We start from the raw sequence: 21,623 nt of genomic DNA on the forward strand, positions 1-21,623 counted from the left end.
GCTTCCTTCCAGTGCTTCGCCGTGCGGTCTCTGGGCTGGGTGGAGATTCCAGAGGAGGACCTGACTCCGGGAAAGAGCAGCATCGCGGTGAACAACTGCATCCAACAGCTGTCCTACAGCAAGTCTGAGGAAAGGCAAACAGGATCGTCCTGGGGAGAGGTGGGTGACTCTGTGACGCTCCCTTAGCGACTGGAGTGAGCAGAAACCCTTAGAGAAGTACATCAGTCACTGGAGGAACAGACCCTTCAGCCCACAGTTTCTGTGCTGACCATCTGCCTGTATCTGGCCTTTATCCCTCCATTCCCTGCCAGTTCACGTGTCTGTCTACATCTTGCTTCCAGGCGCCTACCACTCTGTTTCTACCTAAAAATATCTTGTCTTTGTAAAGGTGATATGCCTCAAACATTGATTTCTCCAACTTCTGATGAATTTTTCCCCTCGCCCTTCCGTCTTCAATTCCCCACGTTGGCCCCTCTCGCTCCAAAATAGAGGACTATCCTTTTAGAATGCAGATGACGAGGAATTTCTTCAGCCAGAGAGTGGTGAATCTGTGGAATTCATTGCCACATGCAGCTTTGGAGGCCAAGTCTTTATGTATTTTAAGGCAGAGGTTGCTAGACAGATTGGTCAGGGCATGAAGGGGTACAGGGGGAAGTTAGAAGATCGGGGCTGAGTGGAAAAGTGGATCAGCCATGAATAAAATGGCGGAGCAGACTCAATGGCCTAATTCTGCTCCTGTATCTATGGTCATGTGGTCTATTACCTTCCCCTGGGTTCCCTCACTCCTATGGTCCAGAGTCCTTTTTCTCCAGCCCTTTATCTTTTCCACCTGCCACCTCCTAGCTTCTCACTTCATCCCCTTCCCCACCCACCTTGCTTCACCTGTCAGCTTGTAGTCCTTCCCCTCCCACCCCACCTTCTCATCCTGGCCTCTTCCCCCTTCCTTTCCAGTCCTGGTGAAAGGTCTTGGCCTGAAATGTCAACTGTTTATTCTTCTCTGTGGATGCTGCCTGACTTGCTGAGTTCCTCTAGCAATTTGTGTGTGTTGTCTAGTGAATCACCTTAAAGCTTTCCCTCCCATGTTAATTTACATTCTCTGGTATTTGACATTGACTTGGGGGGAGGAGGGAGAAATCCTTTCATAATGTTATAAACTTCAATCATGTCTCCCCTCAGCCTCTGATACTACAGCCAAGACAATCCAACTTTATCTAGAGATAGTAGTCGTAGTCATAGTCATAGTCATACTTTATTGATCCTGGGGGAAATTGGTTTTCGTTACAGTTCCACCATAAATAATAAATAGTAATAAAACCATAAATAGTTAAATAGTAATATGTAAATTATGCCAGAAAATTATGAAATAAGTCCAGGACCAGCCTATTGGCTCAGGGTGTCTGACCCTCCAAGGGAGGAGTTGTAAAGTTTGATGGCCACAGGCAGGAATGGCTTCCTATGACACTCTGTGCTGCATCTCAGTGGAATGAGTCTCTGGCTGAATGTACTCCTGTGCCCACCCAGTACATTATGTAGTGGATGGGAGACATTGTCCAAGATGGCATGCAACTTAGACAGCATCCTCTTTTCAGACACCACCGTCAGAGAGTCCAGTTCCATCCCCACAATATCACTGGCCTTACGAATGAGTTTGTTGATTCTGTTGGTGTCTGCCACACTCAGCCTGCTGCCCCAGCACACAACAGCAAACGTGATAGCACTGGCCACCACAGACTCGTAGATACAGCACAGTGACGGGTCCTTCCAGCCCAACGAGCCCGCACCACCCAGTTACACCCGTGTGACAAGACAACCTCCTTACCCATGTGTCTTTGGAATGTGCGAGGAAACCAGAGCATCTGGAGGAAACCGATGTAGTCAAGGGGAGAATGTACAAACTCCTGACGGCAGGACCAAAACCCTGCAAAGTGTGACAATATTGGTGTGCACCGTGTCACCCTTACCTGCCTGAGCGTAGTTGTGACCGAGTGGGAGTCTGTGTGTGTGTGTCTTGGTGGTTCTGATCTCCGTGTTCCACAGAGAACAGCAAATGGTTGAAACTGTCATTTCACACTCGATGCTCATGATTCCGTGCTCTTGAGCTGAGTACAGGATTTGTGTGGGGTGCTCTGGGTTTGGGGTATTTCTGAGTACGGGATTTGTGTGGGGTGCTCTGGGTTTGGAGTATTTCTGAGTATGGGATTTGTGTGGGGTGCTCTGGGTTTGGGGTATTTCTGAGTACGGGATTTGTGTGGGGTGCTCTGGGTTTTGGGGTATTTCTGAGTACAGGATTTGTGTGGGGTGCTCTGGGTTTGGGACATTTTTGAGTACTGTACAAGGATTTGCGTGAGGTACTCTGCTCTGGGTTTGGCGGGACGTTTCTGGAATGTTGAACTCGCTGCCTTTCTGCCCTCAGGGTCAGGACATGGTGCTGGTCCTGAGGAAGGACACGCTCAGCTTGGTGGATCCCATCGACCACAGTCTGATCCATTCCCAACCCATCATCAACATCCGTGTGTGGGGTGTTGGTTGTAACCACGGCAGGTCAGTTTACAGTGCGGAATCTCTCTGCTGTCGGGACCAAAGCAGTTGAAAAACATGAGATTCCGCAGAGCAACACACACAAAATGCTGGAGGAACTCAGCAGGTCAGGCAGCATCTGTGGAAATGAATAAACAGTTGAAAATTTGGCCGAGACCTGATCATCGGGACTGACTTCACCTCGTAACATGTAAATTGAGACTGTACAAACAGGTAAAGCACCCGAATTCAGGACAGAGCACTACAGTTATAGAGTAGGTCAGTGTAGACGGAGAAATTGCAGGGGCACCATGGTAGCATAGTGGTTAGCGTTACGCTATTACCGCCTGGGGGTGTCAGAGTCCAGAATTCAATTCTAACCCAGTCTGTGAGAAGTTTGTATGTCCTTCCCTTCCTGTGACCATGTGGGATTCCTCCGGGTGATCCGTTTCCTCCCATAGTCCAGTAGGTTAGCAGGTTAACTCCGGGGTCCCCAACCTTTCTTACACTGTGGACCGGTTTAATATTGACAATATTCTTGCAGACCGGCCGACCGGGTGGCGGGGGGGGGGGGGTGTTCAAGTAGGGTTAAACTCACCTCAACATGTCTTTTACAGTTAGGGTTGCCAGCTTTCTCACTCCCAAATAAGGGACAAAAGTAGCAGTCCAATCTCGGGATACTTGTGTTTACCCCAGGAAAGACCAGCATGAAGCCTTGCGCGGGCACCTGTGTGCGCATGCGTGACGTGCTGATTTTTTTCCCCCACAAGTCGGTTTTGGTTTAATCTTCCTGACTATACTGTACATACATCATTTCTACTTTATATAGGCTGTGTATTTATCATATCATTGCTGCTTTTACTATATATTAGTGTTATTTTAGTTTTATGTGTTATTTGGTGTGATTTGGTAGGTTATTTTTTGGGTCTGGGAACGCTCAAAAATGTTTCCCATATAAATTAATGGTAATTGCTTCTTCACTTCACGCCATTTCAGCACAAAAGGTTTCATAGGAATGCTCTACCTTAGCGGGGAAATGCAGGACAAGGGCGGTCCCGTATGGGACAAACCAATTTAGCCCAATATACGGGATGTCCCGTATTGTCAATAATATTGTCAATATTAAATACGGGACAGTTGGCAACCCTACGTTCGAGTGCAACAGTGTGTGACGGAATGAGGAAAGGTGCAGCTGACTCATATCGTTTCCTCACGGCCCGGTAGCACATGCTTTGCGGCCCGGTAGTTGGGGACCGCTGGGTTAACTGGTTGTTGTAACTTGTCCTGTGATTAAGCAGAAGTGTTGAAGGGTGACGTGCCCATCGGGCCAGAAGGGCCTATTCCACGATGTATCTCTCAACAGTAAATACCTTGGGATCAAGATAGAATAAAATAGAACTGAATCCATCTTATTGTACAAGAGCTCTGTTCAACACACTGCTAACAGTGGGGTAGAAGCTGTCCTTGATCCTGGTGGGACGAGCTTTCAGGCTTTTGTATCTTCTGCCTGATTATGCTGGTTGGTTTACTGAGACAGTGAGAAGTGTAGACAGAGTCCATGGAGGGGAGGCTGGTTTCTGTGGTGTGCTGAGCTGTGTCCACAACTCTCTGCAGTTTCCTGTGGTCACGGGCAGAGCAGTTGCTGTACCGAGCCGGGATGCATCCCGACAGTAAACACAGGAGATTCTGCTGGTGCTGAAAACCCAGAGTAAAGTGCTGGAGGAACTCAGCAGGTCAGGCAGCGTCTATGGATAGGAACTGTGGTCCATCTGTAAAGATACGAGAGGGTTATCAGATGGGTGTAAGAGGAACGGGGAAGATCAGGACAGGGAAAGGCTTCGGGCATCTCAAGATTCAAGATTGTTTAATGTCATTCCAGTACACAAGTGGAAGGAGAATGAAATAATCGTTACTCCCAATCCGATGCAGCACAAAAAAACGCAAAAGATAAAGAACACAACAAAAGAAAGAAAACACAATAAATATAAATACATAAGATAGCTTATATACATTGATTGTATGTCCATAAAGTGACACTAGGCACAGGAGTGTCTGTACAGAAGGTGACTAACAGAAGGTGACTGACAGGAAATGATAAAGTCGTGGTGGTTGGGGGTGTGGAGGGGTGGGTTAGTGGGTGGAGGTGTTGATCAGCCTTACTGCTTGGGGAAAGTAACTGTTTTTGAGTCTGGTGGTCCTGGTGTGGATGCTACGTAGCCTCCTCCCTGATGGGAGTGGGACAAACAGTCCATGAGCAGGGTGGGTGAGATCCTTCATGACGTTACTGGCCCTTTTCCGGCACCTCTCTGTATAGATGCACCTGCTTGTGTTTTCTGCTGTCTGGGTTCACAAGCAGAATTTGGGGTTGGCAGACATCCCACCCTGAAAAAACTCGTTTCAGGGAAGTAGCACCCCTGCCCCCTGCAACCTCATATTCCACCCCCTCCCCCCGTCGACCTCCAAGGGTGTATGTAATACTTTGTTTAGTGATTTTGTCTAATCTATAAACCAAGTTGGGTATATGCAGCAAATGTGACATTAAAATCTGTACTTATATTATATTATCATGTTTATTCTATTACAACTTTAAGCAAGTCTACAGGGAGTTTGGCCTCATCACGTAGGACATCAATAGCGTAGCTCCTTGGCAGCTGGCCAGCTAGTTTAAATCAGGGGTCCCTAACCTTTTTAGCACCGCGGACCGGTTTAATATTGACAATATTCTTGCGGACCGGCTGACTGGGGCGGGGGGGTGGGGGGAGGATGGTGTTAAACGCAAAATGCGACCGGAATATAGGTGATAAGTCACTTGTAAGTGGCTAATACACTCAATTTCGTTTCTAAAGGGGTTTATCTAATATCACACAGCGCATATTTTCCTCACATGAATGTAGTGATGTCAATTATAACAGTGGTCCCAAACCTCCAGGCTGCGAAGAATGCAGCGGTACAGCGGTAGCCAGAACGCACCCAGCACATCTTTAAGAAAAAAGCCGAAATAAACAAGCTAATTGATTAGGTGCCGCCCGGCACGTAAATGTCAGCCCAGATCAGTGGCAATTGCCAATTGCGTCGCCTCTGATCTGGGCCGACATGTACGTGCCGGGCGGCACCTAATCAATTAGCTTATTTATTTCAGCTTTTTTCTTAAAGATGTGCTGGGTGCGTTCTGGCTACCGCTGTACTGTTGTATTCTTTGCGGCTTGGAGGTTGGGGACCACTGAATTATAAATCACTTATAAGTCAATAGCATCATAACATTTTAAGTAACGTTAGGACATTAGACACACAGCGCATATTTTCCTCGTATGAACATATAAAATCATTGCAACATACCAATATCACTGAATCAGCGGGAGCCCTGGGCTTGTTTTCCTGCAACAAGACGGTGCCATCGAGGGGTGATGGGAGACAGCGATACTCGAAGGGGGTTCCTGATGTCCAGTCTATTCCGCAATTTAGTTTTCGTTGCATTCATTGCAGAAAACTCCGCTTCGCAGATATATGTTGGAAATGGAAGCAACATTTTCAGTGCTTTCGTGGCTATCTCAGGATATTCAGCCTTGACTTTGATCCAGGATGCCGGCAGAGATGTTATGTCAAACATACTTTTCAGCCCACCGTCATTTGCAAGCTCGAGGAGTTGATCTCCTTCCCACGCTGACACGGATGATTCACCAGACACATTCACAAATGGGTCACGGACCCATTCCTTTGCACATCTTGGGTCACTGATGACCTCGCGTGTGTTAAAATTCAACAGTGCGTGACAGGGAATGAGGAAAGGTGCAGCTGACTCATATCGTTTCATATCGCCAAATCATATTGTTTCCTCATGGCCCGGTGGTTGGGGACCACTCTTAGCACGAAGAGAGACCAATCAGGATGCTCGCTCTTCCTCTCCCTCTCAAAAAAAATCTATTTCCGGGATATTGTATATAATTTCTGGGCGTCAGGGAGCCACTATCGATATGCGGGAGACTCCTGGAACTTCCGGGAGGGGTGTGATGTCTGGGTTGGGAGAATTGGCTGAGGTTCTGAGACAACAGCAGGCCTGAGGAATTTGGGGCCTCTGGAATCTTTCACCAACATCTGGTCTATAAACTGAATTTTTAGTTGTGAGTGTTTACTTGCAGTGAACTGAATATCTTGTTTCCCTTCAGCCCTGCCTTGAATTGGAATGCTTACTGGATGTTCTTTATTTAATTATTTCATTTTCTTTGTGCTGCCGTGGAGACAGGGACAGGTAGAATTTTTGACTTTCTATTTCCTTTCTCTGGCTTTGAATTGAAATGCTGTGGGTCACACCATCGCCTGCTTTTTCGTGATCTATTGACTGTTAATCTCTGCATTGGAATGGGATTTCTGGGTTTCCAGTTAATGATGAAACCAACCGTTTAAACCTTTACAAGGGATTTAAGGAAAGACACTGGGACCCAAGGGTCTGAGGTACAGGAAACAGGTTAGGATTTTATTCCCTGGAGGGTGGAGAATGAGGGGAGATTTGATAGAGATATACAAAATTATGAGGAGTATAGATAGGGTAAATGCAAGCAGGCTTTTTCCAGTGGGGTTGGGTGAGAGTAGAACTGAAGGTCACAGGTTAAGGGTGAAAGGTGAAATATTTAGGGGGAACCTGAGAGGGAACTTCTTCACTCAGAGGGTGTTGAGAGTGTGGAGTGGGTTGCAAGCACAAGGTACCTGGATGGGAGGGTTATGTAGGGCTTTGGTCCAGGTGTGGGGCAATGGGATTAGGCAGAATAACGGCTTGACACGGACAGACTGGGCCAAAGGAGCAACTTCTATGCTGTAGCACTCTGATGAGATATCAGGGATAGAATTTGGGCAAATTAAGAATTGGAATAGTTGGGTTAAGAGAGCAATAAAATAAATGCAAAGCTATTTTTAAATTGTCTAACTGTTTGCAATCTGTGGTGGTTTAACTAGCTTCATGATTTGGCTGGTTTCATCTGCAGTTCTTTAATTATCCTGTTGTTTAAAGCGTCACAGCTTTGACACAGCTCTGTCAGCTGTGAGCTCGGGCCCTCTGAAGGGAATTTCATGGGCCAGTGTAGTTTTTACTGATGGATGTGAACAATCTCTCACTCAACGTCAGCAAAACCAAAGAGATGATTATTGACTACAGGAGGAAGAAGCTGGCCATCCATGAGACAGTCTTCATTAGGGGATCGGAGGTGGAGAGGGTTAGTAACTTGAAATGCCTTGGAGTTATCATATCAGAGGATCTAACCTGCAGCCAGCACAGAGAAGGCATGAGAACCCCTCTCGTTGTTTAGAAGTTTGTGAAGATTCAACACGTTATCTAAAACTTTGACAAACTACTATAGATGCACAGTGGAGAGTATCCTGACTGGTTGCATTATGGCCTGGTATGGAAACACCAATGTCCAGGAATGGAAAAACTCACAAAAAGTGGTGGATACGGCCCAGTCCATCACAGGCAAAGTCCTCCCTAGCTTTGCAATTGCAGTTGGTCTGTTATTGTCACATGTACCGAGATACAGTGGAGAAACTTGTCTTGCACACTGTTCATACAGATCAGATCATTACACCATGCATCGAGGTAGAACAAGGGAAAACAATAACAGAAGCCAGAATAAAGTTACAGAGAAAGCGTGGCACAGGTAGATATTAAGGTGTAAGGCCAAGAGGTCAAGAGTCCAGAGCACATCAAATGGTGTGCTGTCAGGAAAGTCGCATCCATTATCCAGGGCCACAACCGTCCAGGCCATGTTCTCTTATTGCTGCTGCCATCAGGCAGGAGGTAAGGGAGCTTTAGGACCCACACCACCAGCTTCAGGAACAATTATTACCCCTCAACCATCAGGCTCCTGACATCATGGATAACCTCACTCACCTCAACACTGAACTGATTCCACAACCTACAGACTCTACAACTCATGTTCTCAGTTTTATGTATCCATTTGAATTTACACAGTTTGACTACTTGTACACATTGGTTGTTTGTCAGTCTTTGTGCATAGCTTTTCATCGATTCTGTTGTCTTTCTTTGTTCTACTGTGAACACCTGCAAGAAAATGCATCTCGGTCGCATATGGTGACATACGAGGGGTGATTGATAAGTTTGTGGCCTAAGGTAGAAGGAGATGAGTTATTAACTTCAAACTTTCTGCGTTATCACTCAAAGAGTTCAACTGCATGTGCATGTAATGAGAGCTGTATAACTCATCTCACATTTGAACATTGACTTCTCTAACTTCCGCTAATGCCCCACCTCCCCCTTGTACCCCATCCGTTATTTATTTATATACACACATTCTTTCTCTCTCTCTCTCTCCTTTTTCTCCCTCTGTCCCTCTGACTATAAACCTTGCCCATCCTCTGGGTTTTCCCCCCTCCCCCTTTTCCTTCTCCCTGGGCCTCCTGTCCCATGATCCTCTCATATCCCTTTTGCCAATCAACTGTCCAGCTCTTGGCTCCATCCCTCCCCCTCCTGTCTTCTCCTATCATTTCGGATCTCCCCCTCCCCCTCCCACTTTCAAATCTCTTACTAGCTCTTTCTTCAGTTAGTCCTGACGAAGGGTCTCGGCCCGAAACGTCAACTGTACATCTTCCTAGAGATGCTGCCTGGCCTGCTGCATTCACCAGCAACTTTGATGTGTGTAACTCATCTCCTTCTCCCTTAGGCCACGAACTTATCAATCACCCCTGCTGTGGACCACTTCTACAAAGAAGGGATCTGTATGTTCCACGACCACTGGACTAAGTGTGTACATGTGGGGGGGGGGGCTATGTTTGAAAAATAAATGTGCTAAGTTTTCTAAAATTGACTCCTACCTTAGGCCACGAACTTATCAATCACCTCTCGTATGTACTTAGATAATAAATATACTTTGAACTTAGAACTCAGCCATTACTTTAGATTTGGTATTACTGGTGTTGAGAAGCATTTGTTCCTGTGCAGGGACGAAGTTCTTTTAAATTGCAGAATGCTTCATAGAAATACTGGAGGTTGATAACTGGTTGCACCCTTTACAGGAGGGATGTGGGGGCTTGGAAGGGGTGCGGAAGAGATTCATCAGGATGCTGCCTGGATTATTTCTTTTCTAAATGGAGAAAAAATTCAAAAATCTGAGGTGCAAAGAGACTTGGGGTTCTCATGCAGGATTCCCTAAAGGTTAATTTGCAGGTTGCATTCATTTTGAGAGGACTAAAATATAAAAGCAAAGATGTGATGTTGAGTCTTTATAAAGCACTGGTGAGGCCTCGCTTGGAGTATTGTGAGCAGTTTTGTGCTGACATTGGAGAAAGTCCAGAGGAGGTTCATGAGGAGGATTGAAAGGCTTGTCATATGAGAAATGCTTGATAGCTCAGAGTCTGTACTCACTGGAATTCAAAAGAATGGCGGAAGGGTGGGGGTAGGCTCTCATTGAAAAACTGATAGGCCTCAATAGGGTGGATGTGGAGAGGGTGTTTCCTATGGTGGAGGCACCTTAAGACCAGAGGACACAGCCTCAGAATAGAGGGGCGTCCATTTAGAATGGACATAAGGGGGAATTTCTTTAGCCAGCTTGTTGCCACAGGTGGCTGTGGAGGCCAAGTCACAGGGTAGATTTAAGGCAGAAGTTGATAGGTTCTTGATTAGTCAGGGCAAGAAGGGATATGGGGAAAAGGCAGAAGGTTGAGGTTAAGAAGGAAACGGGTCAGCCATGATGAAATGGTGGAGCAGACTCGATTCTACTCCTAATCTGCTCCTATACCTTATGGCCTTATGGATTTGAGGGCATTTGCTGTAAGGAGAAGCTGGGCAAACATGTTGTTTTCTCTGGAGTGGCACAGGCTGAGGGTAGACCTGATAGAGGTTTATAAGCTGGAGACACGTAGGTAGAGTCGACAGACAGTAAGCTTTTCCCAGGGATTAAATGTCTCAGACCAGAGGGTGTGCATTTCAATTACTGGAATTAATTTTGTTGATTTTGTCTGAAATATTATATTCAGTTCAGGTCACCCCATTAGAGGACGGATGGGTAGGCTTAGGACAGCGTGCTGTAGAGGATCTCCAGGATTAGAAGGTATGAACTTTCAGGAGTGGTCGGATAAACTTGGTTGTTTTCTCTGGAGAGGCAGAGAAGAGGGGAGATCTGATAAGATTATGAGAGGAACAGACAGGGAAGATGATCAGAATCTTTTCAAGATCGTTTATTGCCAACTGACTGTACATTTACACAACCAAACCAAACAACGTTCCTCTGCACCCACAACACATTTATCTCACACAGCACAAAATATTACCATGAATAAGTTAATAAATATACCTTAAAATGCATGTAGTGCACAGCACAGGTAACAGCAAATACTCACCAGTACAGAATACATTTTACCCCAGGGTGGAAATGTCATATATGATTGGCACGGTTAGGATGGTCAGAGTCAACCGATAGTAGATATAGATAGCAGGTTCAAGCTGTTTATGGACGGAGGAGATGAACTGCTGACAGACTGGTAAATTGGATTATTATTGTCACACATACTGAGATAACGTGGAGAATTTTCTTGCATGCCATTCATACAGATCAAATCATTACACAAGGCATTGAGGTAGAACAAGATAAAACAATAACAGAATGCAGAATGAAGTGTCACAGTTACAGAGAAAATGTAGTGCAGGTAAAGTGTAAAATCATAAATGAGGTAGATTGTGAGGCCAAGAGTCCATCTTTTCATACTGAGGACTGTTCAAGAGTCTGATAACAGTTGGGTAGAAGCTGTCCTTGAGCCTGGTGGGACGAGCTTTCAGGCTTTTGTATCTTCTGCCCGATGGGAGAGGGGGGAAGAGAGAATGTCTGGGTGGGTGGGATCTTTGATTCTGCTGGCTGCTTTACTGAGACAGTGAGAAGTGTAGACAGAGTCCATGGAGGGGAGGCTGGTTTCTGTGATGTGCTGAGCTGTGTCCACAACTCTCTGCAGTTTCCTGCGGTCACGGGAAGAGTAGTTGCTGTACTGAGCTGTGATATATCAGGGTAAGATGCTCTCTATGGTGCATCGATAATAATGATTTGTATGGACCTGTGATGTGCTGAGCTGTGCCTACAACTCTCTGTAGACACAAAGATCATTTGTGGAACCTTTTTGTTGAGTGTGTTCACCACTGAATGTGTTTTTCTCTCTCCCCCTCGTAGAGACTTCGCCTACGTGGCCAGCGACAAGGACACCTGCATGCAGAAGTGCCACGTCTTCCACTGCGACACGCCAGCCAAGGCCATTGCCTCGGCCCTACACCAGCTGTGCTCCCAGGCAAGTCCTCTCCGCTGTTAACCGGGGCCACGCTGCCCTCTGCTTAACGTGGCAATGACTGAGATTCTGGTTCAATGCTGGGAATATCGGTGGTGTGCCTGAACCTCAGTTCCTTGGTCGTGCCGTTGATTCAACAGCACATTAAAATGGACGGAGAAATACTGTATATATCTCCAAAAGCATAATTTCCAACTTGTTCAAGGGTGTTTTCTTTATCTATAGCAAAATCATTTAATCAAAGAAACATTCAGTATGGAAACAGGCCCTTCAGTCCATCTCATCCATACTGACTGAGATTCCCATCTAAGCCAGTCCCACTTACCTGCTTCTGGCCCATCTCTCTCTCAATCAGTGCCTCCCAAACGTGGTAGACCCCTACCACTAACTGAAGGGTCTGTGGTCCCTAGGTTGGAACGCCTGCTCTAAACCACTGCACTCCATCGACCTTCTTAAGCCATATCAGTGATGGGGTCCACCATCATTGACCTAACTTAGAGCACTACAGCCAAGAAATAGGCCTTTTAGCCCATCTAGCCAAACTCTTATTCAGCCTAGTCCCATCGACTAGCACCTGATCCACAGGCCTTCATAGCACTCCCATCCATGTACTTATCCAAACATTCAGTACTCCGCAAAAGCCTAAGGCACAGGGTATATATAGTTTAGGGTGCCTAAGACTTTTGCCCAGTCCTGTATTTGTCAAGGTGGAGCAGAGAGCCAGTTTGTAAATCTGGCAGGAGCAAACGATGTTGGGAATGGTGAGGGTGGAGTGTGGTGTTAGGAGGGGTGTGGGACAGGGGGCAGAGAAGGAGTGCCTGGGGCTTGGGTGGGGGGGGGGGAATCATGGATGCTGACGCACCCAGCCCTGGGATACCAGGCAAGGTCATTTGATTCCACACAATTGGTTTATTGATCATCACAGAATGTCTCTCTGGTGCTTCCCACTCCCTCCCCTCTCCCTTCCCTTTTCCCAACCATGATTCCCCTCTCCCTGTTCCCCCCCTCCCCCCACTCTCAGTCCACAACAGAGACCCATATCAGAATCAGGTTTATCATCACTCACATATGTCATGAAATTTGTTTTTTTTTGTGGCAGCAGTACAGCGTGATACATAAAATTACTACAGTACTGTGCAGAAGTCTGAGGCACCCTAGCTATATACTGTATAAGAGCTAAAGAGAGGGCATGTAATATAGCAAAAATTATTGGGAAGTTAGAGGATTGGGAAGTACCAAAGTGTTTTATAGATATATAAAGAGTAAAAGAAAGACGAGAGTAGATTTAGGACTGCTGGAAAATGATGCTGGAGAGGTAGTAATGGGGACAAGGAAATGGCAGAAGAACTTAATTAGTATTTTGTGTCAGTCTTCTCTGTGGAAGACACTAGCAGAGTGCTAGAAATGCGAAAGTGTCAGGGGGCAGAATTGAGTGTCATTGCCATTACTAAGGAGAAGGTTATTTGGGTAGCTGAAAAGTTTGAAGATAGACAAGTCACATGGACCAGATGGACTACACCCCAGGGTTCTGAAAGAGTAAGTTGAAGAGATTGTGGAGGCATTAGTAGTGATCTTTCAAGAATCACTAGATTCTGGAATGGTTCCAGAGGACTATAAAGTTGCAAATGTTGCTCCACTCTTTAAGAAGAGAGGGAGGCAGAAGAAAGGAAATTAGGTCAGTTAACCTGACTTCAGTGGTGGGGAAGATGTTGGAGTCTATTATTAAAGATGTGGTTTCGGAGTTCTTGGAGGTACATGATAAAATAGTCAGCAAGGTTTTCTAAAGAGCGAAATTTTGCTTGACAAAGCTGTTGGAATTCCTTGAGGAAATAACAGGCATGGTAGACAAGGGAGAGTCAGTGGATGTTGTTTACTTGGATTTTCAGAAGGCCTTTGACAAGGTGTCACACATGAGGTTGCTTAACAAGGTAAAGGCCCATGGTATTACGGGATGGATACTAGCTTGGTTAGATAGTTGGCGATTGGCAGGAGGCAAACAATGGGGACAAAGGGAGCCTTTTCTGGTTGGCTGCCGGTGACTAGTGGTGTTCCACAGGGGTTGGTGATGGAACGGTTTCTTTTCATGTTATATGTCAACAATTTGGATGAAGGAATTGATGGATTTGTGGCCAAGTTTGCGGGCCATAGGAAGATGGGTAGAGGGGCAGGTGGCATTGAAGAAGCAGGGAAGCAGCAGATGGACTTAGTCAGATTGGGGGAATGGGTAAAGAAGTGCCAGATGGAATGTAGTGCAGGGAAATGCATGGTCATGCACCTTGGCATAAGGATTAAAGGCATGAACTATTTTCTAAATAGGGAGAAAATTCAAAATCAGAGGTGCAAACGGACTTGGGAGGATTCCCTACAGATTAAGATTGACTTGGTGCCAAGGAAGACAATTGCAATGTTAGCATCCATTTCAAGGGGACTAAGATATAAGCACAAGGATGTGATGCTGAGGGTTGATAAGGAATTAGTGAGACTGCCCCTGAAGTATTGTGAGTAGTTTTGGGCTCCTTATCTAAGGAAAAAAATTTGCTGGCATTGGAGAAGATCCAAAGAAGGTTCACAAGAGTGAGTCCAGGAATGAAAGGATAACAAATGAGGAGCGTTTGATGTCTCTGTGCCTGTATTCACTGGAGCTTAGAAGAATGAGGGGGTATCTCAGTGAAAACCTATTGAATATTGAAAAGCTGAGTTAGAGAGGATGTTTCCGACAGCTGGGGTGTCTAGGACCAGAGGCCACAGCCTCAGATTAAAAGGGCGTCCCTTCAGAATAGAGACGAGGAAGAATTTTTTTCAGCCAGAGAGTGGTGAATCTGTGGAATTCATTGCCACAGATGGCTGTGCAGGTCAGTTCATGGGTATATTTAAAGCAAAGTTGATTGGTTCTCTATGAGTCAGGGCATCAAAGGTTAGGAGGAGAAGGCAGGAGGATGGAGTTGACAGTGATAACAAATCAGCCATGATGGAATGGCAGAGATGATCAATGGGCTAAATGACCTAATTCTGCCCCTGGGTCTTTATGTTCTTCTGGTCAAATGCCCCCAGATTCTACCATTTACCTACAGATTAAGCACAAAGTGCAGAGACCAACTAACCCACCGACCTGCACGTCTTTAGGATTGGGGTGAAACCTGGAGCACTCAGGAAACCCACATGGTCACCAGGAGAATGTACAAATTCCCCACGGACGGCAGCCGTGGTCAAAACCAAACCCTTGTCTTTGGCAACGGCTCTATGAGCAGGGCCTCTATGCCAGCCAAGTCTCTGGATTCCTTCTGAGTAACATATCCTTAGCAGACATCCCACCCTGCAAAAACTCATTTCAGGGAGGTAGCACCATCGATTTGCGGGAGACCTCCGGAACTTCCGGGAGAGGTGGGATGTCTGCCTTAGGGTCAAATGTGAGTTTATTGTCATCTGCACAAGTCCAATAAAAAACTGACGCAGCAGTATCACTGGCACAGAGTGTCAGATAAGCAGCGTTCAGAAGGAAAAGCATCAATTTTATAAAACTTTTACAAGGAAACACGGAAAGAATAAAGTTCACTGTCACGCAAAGTGGTCATGGTGTTGCTGTCCTGAGGTAGTGATTGTGGTTGTGCCAGTTGGTTCAAGAGCCAAATGGTAGAAGGGAAGTAGCTGTTCCTGAACCCAGTGGTGTGGGACCTCCTGCCCAACGGGAGCCGCAGGGAGACGGCATGGCCCATATGGCGTATCTGCCTCTACCACCACCTCTGATGGTATGTTCATTGCATCCACTACTCTCTTTGTTTTAAAAAAACCTACCTCTGAATCCCCCCTCCCCATACTTTCCTCCAAACACCTTGAAATTATGCCCCCTCGTATTAGCCATTTCGGCCCTGGGGAGAAAAGTCTCTGGCCGTCCACTCGATCGATGCCCCTTATCTCGTACAACTCGAACAAATCACCTCTCATCCTCCTTCGATCCAAAGAGAAAAGCTCTATTTCACTCAGTATATCTCATAAGACATGCTCTCTAATCCAGGGAATCCTGGTGAATCTTCTCTACACCCGCTCTGGAGCTTCCCCATCCTTCCTATAATGAGACAACCAGAATTGAACACAATACTCCAAGTGTGATCTAACCAGAGTTTTATAGAGAGGCAACATTACCTCACGGCTATGAAGTCAATTCCATGACTATTGAATCTTGCCTGGGTTTTAGTTTGTCCAGAGTTCAGCGGATTTGCAAACCGGAAGAGATGAGGGTGTCACTGAGCTATCACACGAAGTCTAGAGCAGGAGTTCCTGTCCCTTTGTGTACAACAGACCTCTCGTGTTAACTGAGAGGTTTGTGGACCCCAGGTTGGGAACCTCTGGTCCAGAGAAACACCCCCACCCCTCACTTCACCCCAGTCCAGGCAACCCAGAGAAATGGTGCAGGACGCCGGTCTCTTTTCTGTCTCAAAGCCTGAAACCTTCCATAACTTATTCCAGATCATGGCAAAACACACGATGAACGATGACTTCGCAAAGGTCCCGGGAGCGGAGAAGGACTTGTGTCAGGACGACCTGCCTCTAAAAGGTACCTGGTCTTTTAATTACTGGGGTCAAATAGCACCAGAGCACAGAGACAGGTGTATGATAGTTAGGTAAGTAGATGGATACTTTATTGATCACAAAGGAAATTAGTGTCACAGTAGCATTACAGGTGCACAGACACACAAATATACAAATATTAGAAGAGAAGTAGAAAGAATAAAGAATAAGTTACCACAAACAGTCTTAACGGTTATAGGTTGACTCTTTACAGAACCTAATGGCCGAGGGTAAGAATGACCATCGAGGGTGAGAGCGGTGATGTGGGCAGCCTATATTTGTTGCAGAAGCATGGTAACACTTGTGGGCTGCCCAGCACGATCCTCGTTGATTTGTTGTGACGCAAGTGATGCATTTCCACTATTATAATAATAATAACAACATTACAGGATCCTGTAGAGGTTTAACTCAATCTGATTACTTACACAGGCACAATCAACTGGCAACTATTATTCATCAAAATCTTACAAAAGACATCATAGCTTACTATAAATACAAGCCTGATCCAGTTTTAGAATCAGAGTCCTACAAATTATATTATAACTGGTCCATTATTGCAGATAGGACAATCCATGATAACAGTCTGGATATAATATTGCAGGATAAACAAGCAAGAATAACTTACTTAATAGATATAGCCATTCCAAACACACATAACATACAGAAATCAATAATTGATAAACACCAGAAATATGCTGAATTGGAATTGAAAGACGATGGAACAAGAACAGGTTGTATATTGTCCCAATAGTAGTTAGTAGTAGTAGTACTAGTAGGAGGCAGCCGTCGATCCTAGGGGATCATGGGTTTACACCTCTGGTGGACTGTGTCCCCTCCAGGGTGCAAGCCTGGGCAGGAAGATTTGAAGAACCGGCTGTTGCCCATGCAACAGGATCCCCCCCTCCACATCATTGATATTAGTCCAAGGGAAGGGCAAGTGCTGATACAGCTTGGCACCAGTGTCGTCGCAGAGGTTGCCAGAGTGAAGTTGTAAACAACATCAAACTGCCTGAGGGATCCCGGCTCCAGAATTCTTCCTCAGGGTTTACTCCTGAAACCTTTCCCATGGGTGGGTATGGCCGCAAGGCAGTGGAGGTTTGAAATCAGAGTTTTCCTTCTCCGAGCCGGGCTGCCGTCCAAGGCTGATGAGCCCCACCTGCCTGAAGCAACTGGTTTTGAGGTGCCAGTGGTCCGCCTTTGCCCCTTCTCTTGTCAGTAGAAACTGTTCCACTGGGCCCAGTAGCTAAGCCACACGTGAATGCCAAGAATTGGACTTGGTCGTCAGAGGCTGTTAGTGATGCCCACCACTGGGAGCACTTTATAGATAGTGGAGCTCATCCCCACTCTTTCCCTGTCTAAGACAACCTTAGGAATCGTTCCGATAGTATCATCCCAGAGTCACAATGTAATAGCATTAAACAAGTCTTTGCCTTGTCCTGCCCTTTACTCTCTACGGATCTCACTGTAGATCTCCTCTTCCCAGTCCACTAGAGCAGACTTGTCACTGAGTGTGAGGCCAGCCAGCTATCCTCACCTGGTTTAGCTCACCTGTTGAAGCAGTGTACCGGGGTGTGACCACAGTCACATGCTGACAGCTACTTGGAGCGACAGGGGAGAGCTGAGTGTCTGGTGAGGTTTGAAGGTGACAGTGCTGCCCCAGAATGGACATGATAAGCCCCTTCACCGTTGGGTTGGGGGAGAGTTAGTGATAGGAAGAGTGTCTGTGGGCAGTGGGAGGGGATTCAGTGGGGGAGAGGAGAGCTGGTGCTGGGGAAGAGTGTCCGTGGGCTGTGGGAGGTGTTCAGTTGGTTCTGTATTGGCAGGAACATATTGTACATTCCACAAACGCTGCCTGCTCTTATTTTCCAGTGGATCTGCTGGAGACTGTGAGGCAGTCGACACAGACATTTCGGGTGCAGTATGTTGGATTCCTGCCTGTGGCCACCTCGAGAGGTGAGTAAATCCCTCCGTGAATCCAAAGTTCAAAGTATATGTCATTATACAACCTTGAGGTTCTTCTCTTTACAGGGAGCCACAGAAAAAGCCCAAGGAACCCATTAAAAAAGGACCGTCAAACACTGAATGTGCAGAAATCTGGGCAGTGACCCAAGAGTCGCAAAGCAACAGTTGGTCACTCTCTCCTTCCCACGTGGACCAGGGACCCCTCACTGAAGCTTTTCAAGAACAGGGGCTTAATTCCAACTCACATTTCCTCTTCAATCCCTGGAGTGTTATTCCTGTCATTGTGGATATGAAAATGAAATAACTGTTCCCAGAACACACTCACTCTTATGACTTAACCACACTTTATTTTACTTGTGCACAAGGAGACCAGCATGGTCCCTGTCACCCACACGGTTCTGAATTCTGAACAGAAAACTGCTATTTTCATACGGAATTGGGTTACCGGTTACGGATATTGACCATTTGATAAATTATATATGTTTGAATTCCTTACTTGCAAGATCAATTGTCATTCACAGTAGAGGTGTTCAAACTCAACAGAAACTGTAAGCTGACAACCACTCACACTTTCAAATTAGTAAGGCTTTTGTCCCCTAGTTTTTGGGTGTATTTCACATCCTCCCCATCTCATCTGTCTCCGGAGAGAAATTATGTTCTTCAAAGATCTTTCTAGAGAAGTTTTCACTTCAGGGACCCCACTCGTATAGTTTGAATACACACTGCTGCAGTCTCCCTCTCCTATCTAGTTTGTGGAGAGCAGAGGTGGCTCAGGTGGTCTCACTTCAAAGGTCTCCATTGTCTGGGTTTGAACACACACTGCCGCAGTCTTCCTCTCCTGCACGTTGTTTTCAGTCCTTGCCTTACTGCAACTCCCACATCTTCTCCTTGTCCTTCCCATCATGGTCGCTGGGATAAGGCATGATTTCATTGTGTTGGGTCTGAGTATTCTCCACCTAACTTTCTGCCCCCAGCTCTGTGAAGTGGTGGGGATATCAAGACCATGAAGTGACCCCCTGATCTGGAAATGGTGGCATGACCGCCAGGATGCTGATGGAGAGGTACAGTGCTGTGCAAAACTCTCAGGCACGCACACATATCTGTATCCAGGGTGCTTAAGACGTTTGCATAGTACTGTATTTGTCAACGTGAAGCGGAGAACGAGTTTGTAAATCTGGCAGGAACGAAGGATGTTGGGAATGGTGAGGGTGTAGTGCCACGGGACGGATATGGAACAGGTGGCAGAGAAGGAGTGCCGGGGCAGGGGGTGATGGTGTGGGTGCAGACACACCCAGCCCTGAGACACCAGGCTAGGTCATTTCATTCCAAACAATTGGTTTATGGATCATCACAGAACGTCTCTCTGGTGCTTCCTGCTCCCTCCCCTCTCTCTTCCCCTTTTCCCAACCACGATTCCCCTCTCCCTGCCCCCTTCCCACTCTCAGTCCACAACAAAGACCCATATCAGAATCAGGTTTATCATCACTCACGTTATGAAATTTGTCTTTTCTTGCAGCGGCAGCAGTACAGTGTAACACATAAAATTACTACAATACTGGGCAAAAGCCTCACATACCAGAGCTATATATATGTGCCCTCCTCACCACATCTACACAAAATGCTGTCGCAGGAAAACAGCATCCACCATGTGGACCCGCACCACCCACACCATACTCTCTGCCATCAGGAAGATACAGCCGCCTCAGGGTCCACATCAGAAGGTTCAGGAAACAGTCATTACCCCTCAGTCATCAGACTCTTGAACTAAAGGGATAACTTCACTCAATTTTACTAACCCCATCACTGAACTGTTCCCACAGCCTATGGACTCACTTTCAAGGACTCTTCATCTCATGTTCTTGATATTTATTATTTATTTATTATTTGTTTTTTAATTCTCTATTTGTATTTGTTGTCTTTTGCACATTAGATGTTTGTCCATCTTGTTTTCTAGAATTTTTCATGGATCTGTTGTGTTTCTTTCTATTTACTGTGATTGCCTGCAAGAAAATTAATCTCAGGGTTATATATGTACATTGATAGTAAATTTACTTTGAACTTTGAAACTTCTGAACTTTGAGAGCATTCTGATTGGTTGTATCACCATCTAGTCTGGAGAAACCTGGATGGCAGGAGGCTGCAGTGGGTTGTGAACACAGCCAAATCCATCCCAGCATTGAGGACATCTTCAAAGGGTGGTGCATCATTAAGGACCTTCCTCATTACTACCATCGAGGAGGTACAGGAGCCCGAAGACAGACACACACACACCATTTTAGGAACAGCTTCTTCCCCTCCACCATCAGAATTCTGAACGGTCCATGAACCTGTGAACACTACCTCACTATTCCTCTTTTGCACAATTCATTTATTTTGTTTTTATATTTTAATTTAGCTGCAAAATGCAGATTTCATGACATCAGAGACCATAAACTTGATTCCGATTCAGACTCTTGATTTTCCGAGAAGGTTGTCGTTATTTTTTAGCGGGTAAATTTCCAGCGTGTGTTTAAAGTCCCCGATGTCTCTTGGTTTCCTAGGGATGTCGCTGGTTAACGAGGTGATCCAGAGTCTGTTAGATTCCTCGGATCGGGAAGCGTGGCCATCCGTACAGCTGCGGGTCACTGACACCACGCTGTCCGTCTGTAAGGGAGAGGTGAGTCCCGGTTTGAACCTCCCGATCACACTCTGCAAAGACCTGTGCCACACAGCCACCCATTTCTATGCTGTGTTGCTTTGGTTGTGAACATTTCAAAGACCTTTAGATGGGCACGGTGGGTGTGAGAGAAATTATGCTCTGTAGGAGGGAGATCATAAGATATAGGAGCAGAACTAGTCCAATTGGCTCATTGAATCTCCTCCACCATTTCATTATGGTTGATCCTATTTTCTTCTCAGCCCTGATCTCCTGTCTTCTCCCCATATTCCTTCATCCCGTGACCAATCAAGAATCTATCAACCTCTGCCTTAAATATACAAATGTTTGTACTTAAAGACAGCCTCCCTAGCTGCCTGTAGCAAAGAATTCCACAGATTCATCACTCTTCTGTCTAAAGGAACTCCTCCTCATTTCCATTCTAAAAGGACACCCCTCTATTCTGAGGCTGTGTCCTCTGGTCTTAGATTTTCCCAGCTTAAGAAACATCCTCTCCGTGTTTTCTCTAGCAAGGCCTTTCACCATTCCATTCGATAGGTTTCAATGAGGTCACCCCTCATTCTTCTGAATTCTAGTGAATACAGGGCTAGGACCATCAAATGCTCTTCATATGACAAGCCATTCAATCCTGTAATGATTTTTGAGAACC

General features: G+C 46.0%; 1 protein-coding gene across 3 annotated transcripts in view; it reads left to right on the forward strand.

The window, feature by feature from the left end:
• The window catches only part of apbb3 (amyloid beta (A4) precursor protein-binding, family B, member 3), a 59,333-nt gene that overhangs the window by 33,219 nt on the left and 4,491 nt on the right, over positions 1-21,623 (forward strand). For all 3 annotated transcript variants that reach the window (XM_063053026.1, XM_063053025.1, XM_063053027.1), the window contains exons 5-10: positions 13-159; positions 2,414-2,541; positions 11,679-11,793; positions 16,255-16,342; positions 18,226-18,309; positions 20,859-20,974. In XM_063053026.1, the coding sequence (XP_062909096.1) occupies positions 13-159; positions 2,414-2,541; positions 11,679-11,793; positions 16,255-16,342; positions 18,226-18,309; positions 20,859-20,974 (678 nt within the window). The remainder of the gene's footprint in view (positions 1-12; positions 160-2,413; positions 2,542-11,678; positions 11,794-16,254; positions 16,343-18,225; positions 18,310-20,858; positions 20,975-21,623) is intronic.

This window comes from Mobula hypostoma, chromosome 7 (genome assembly GCF_963921235.1).
Source record: "Mobula hypostoma chromosome 7, sMobHyp1.1, whole genome shotgun sequence".
Taxonomy (NCBI): domain Eukaryota; kingdom Metazoa; phylum Chordata; class Chondrichthyes; order Myliobatiformes; family Myliobatidae; genus Mobula; species Mobula hypostoma.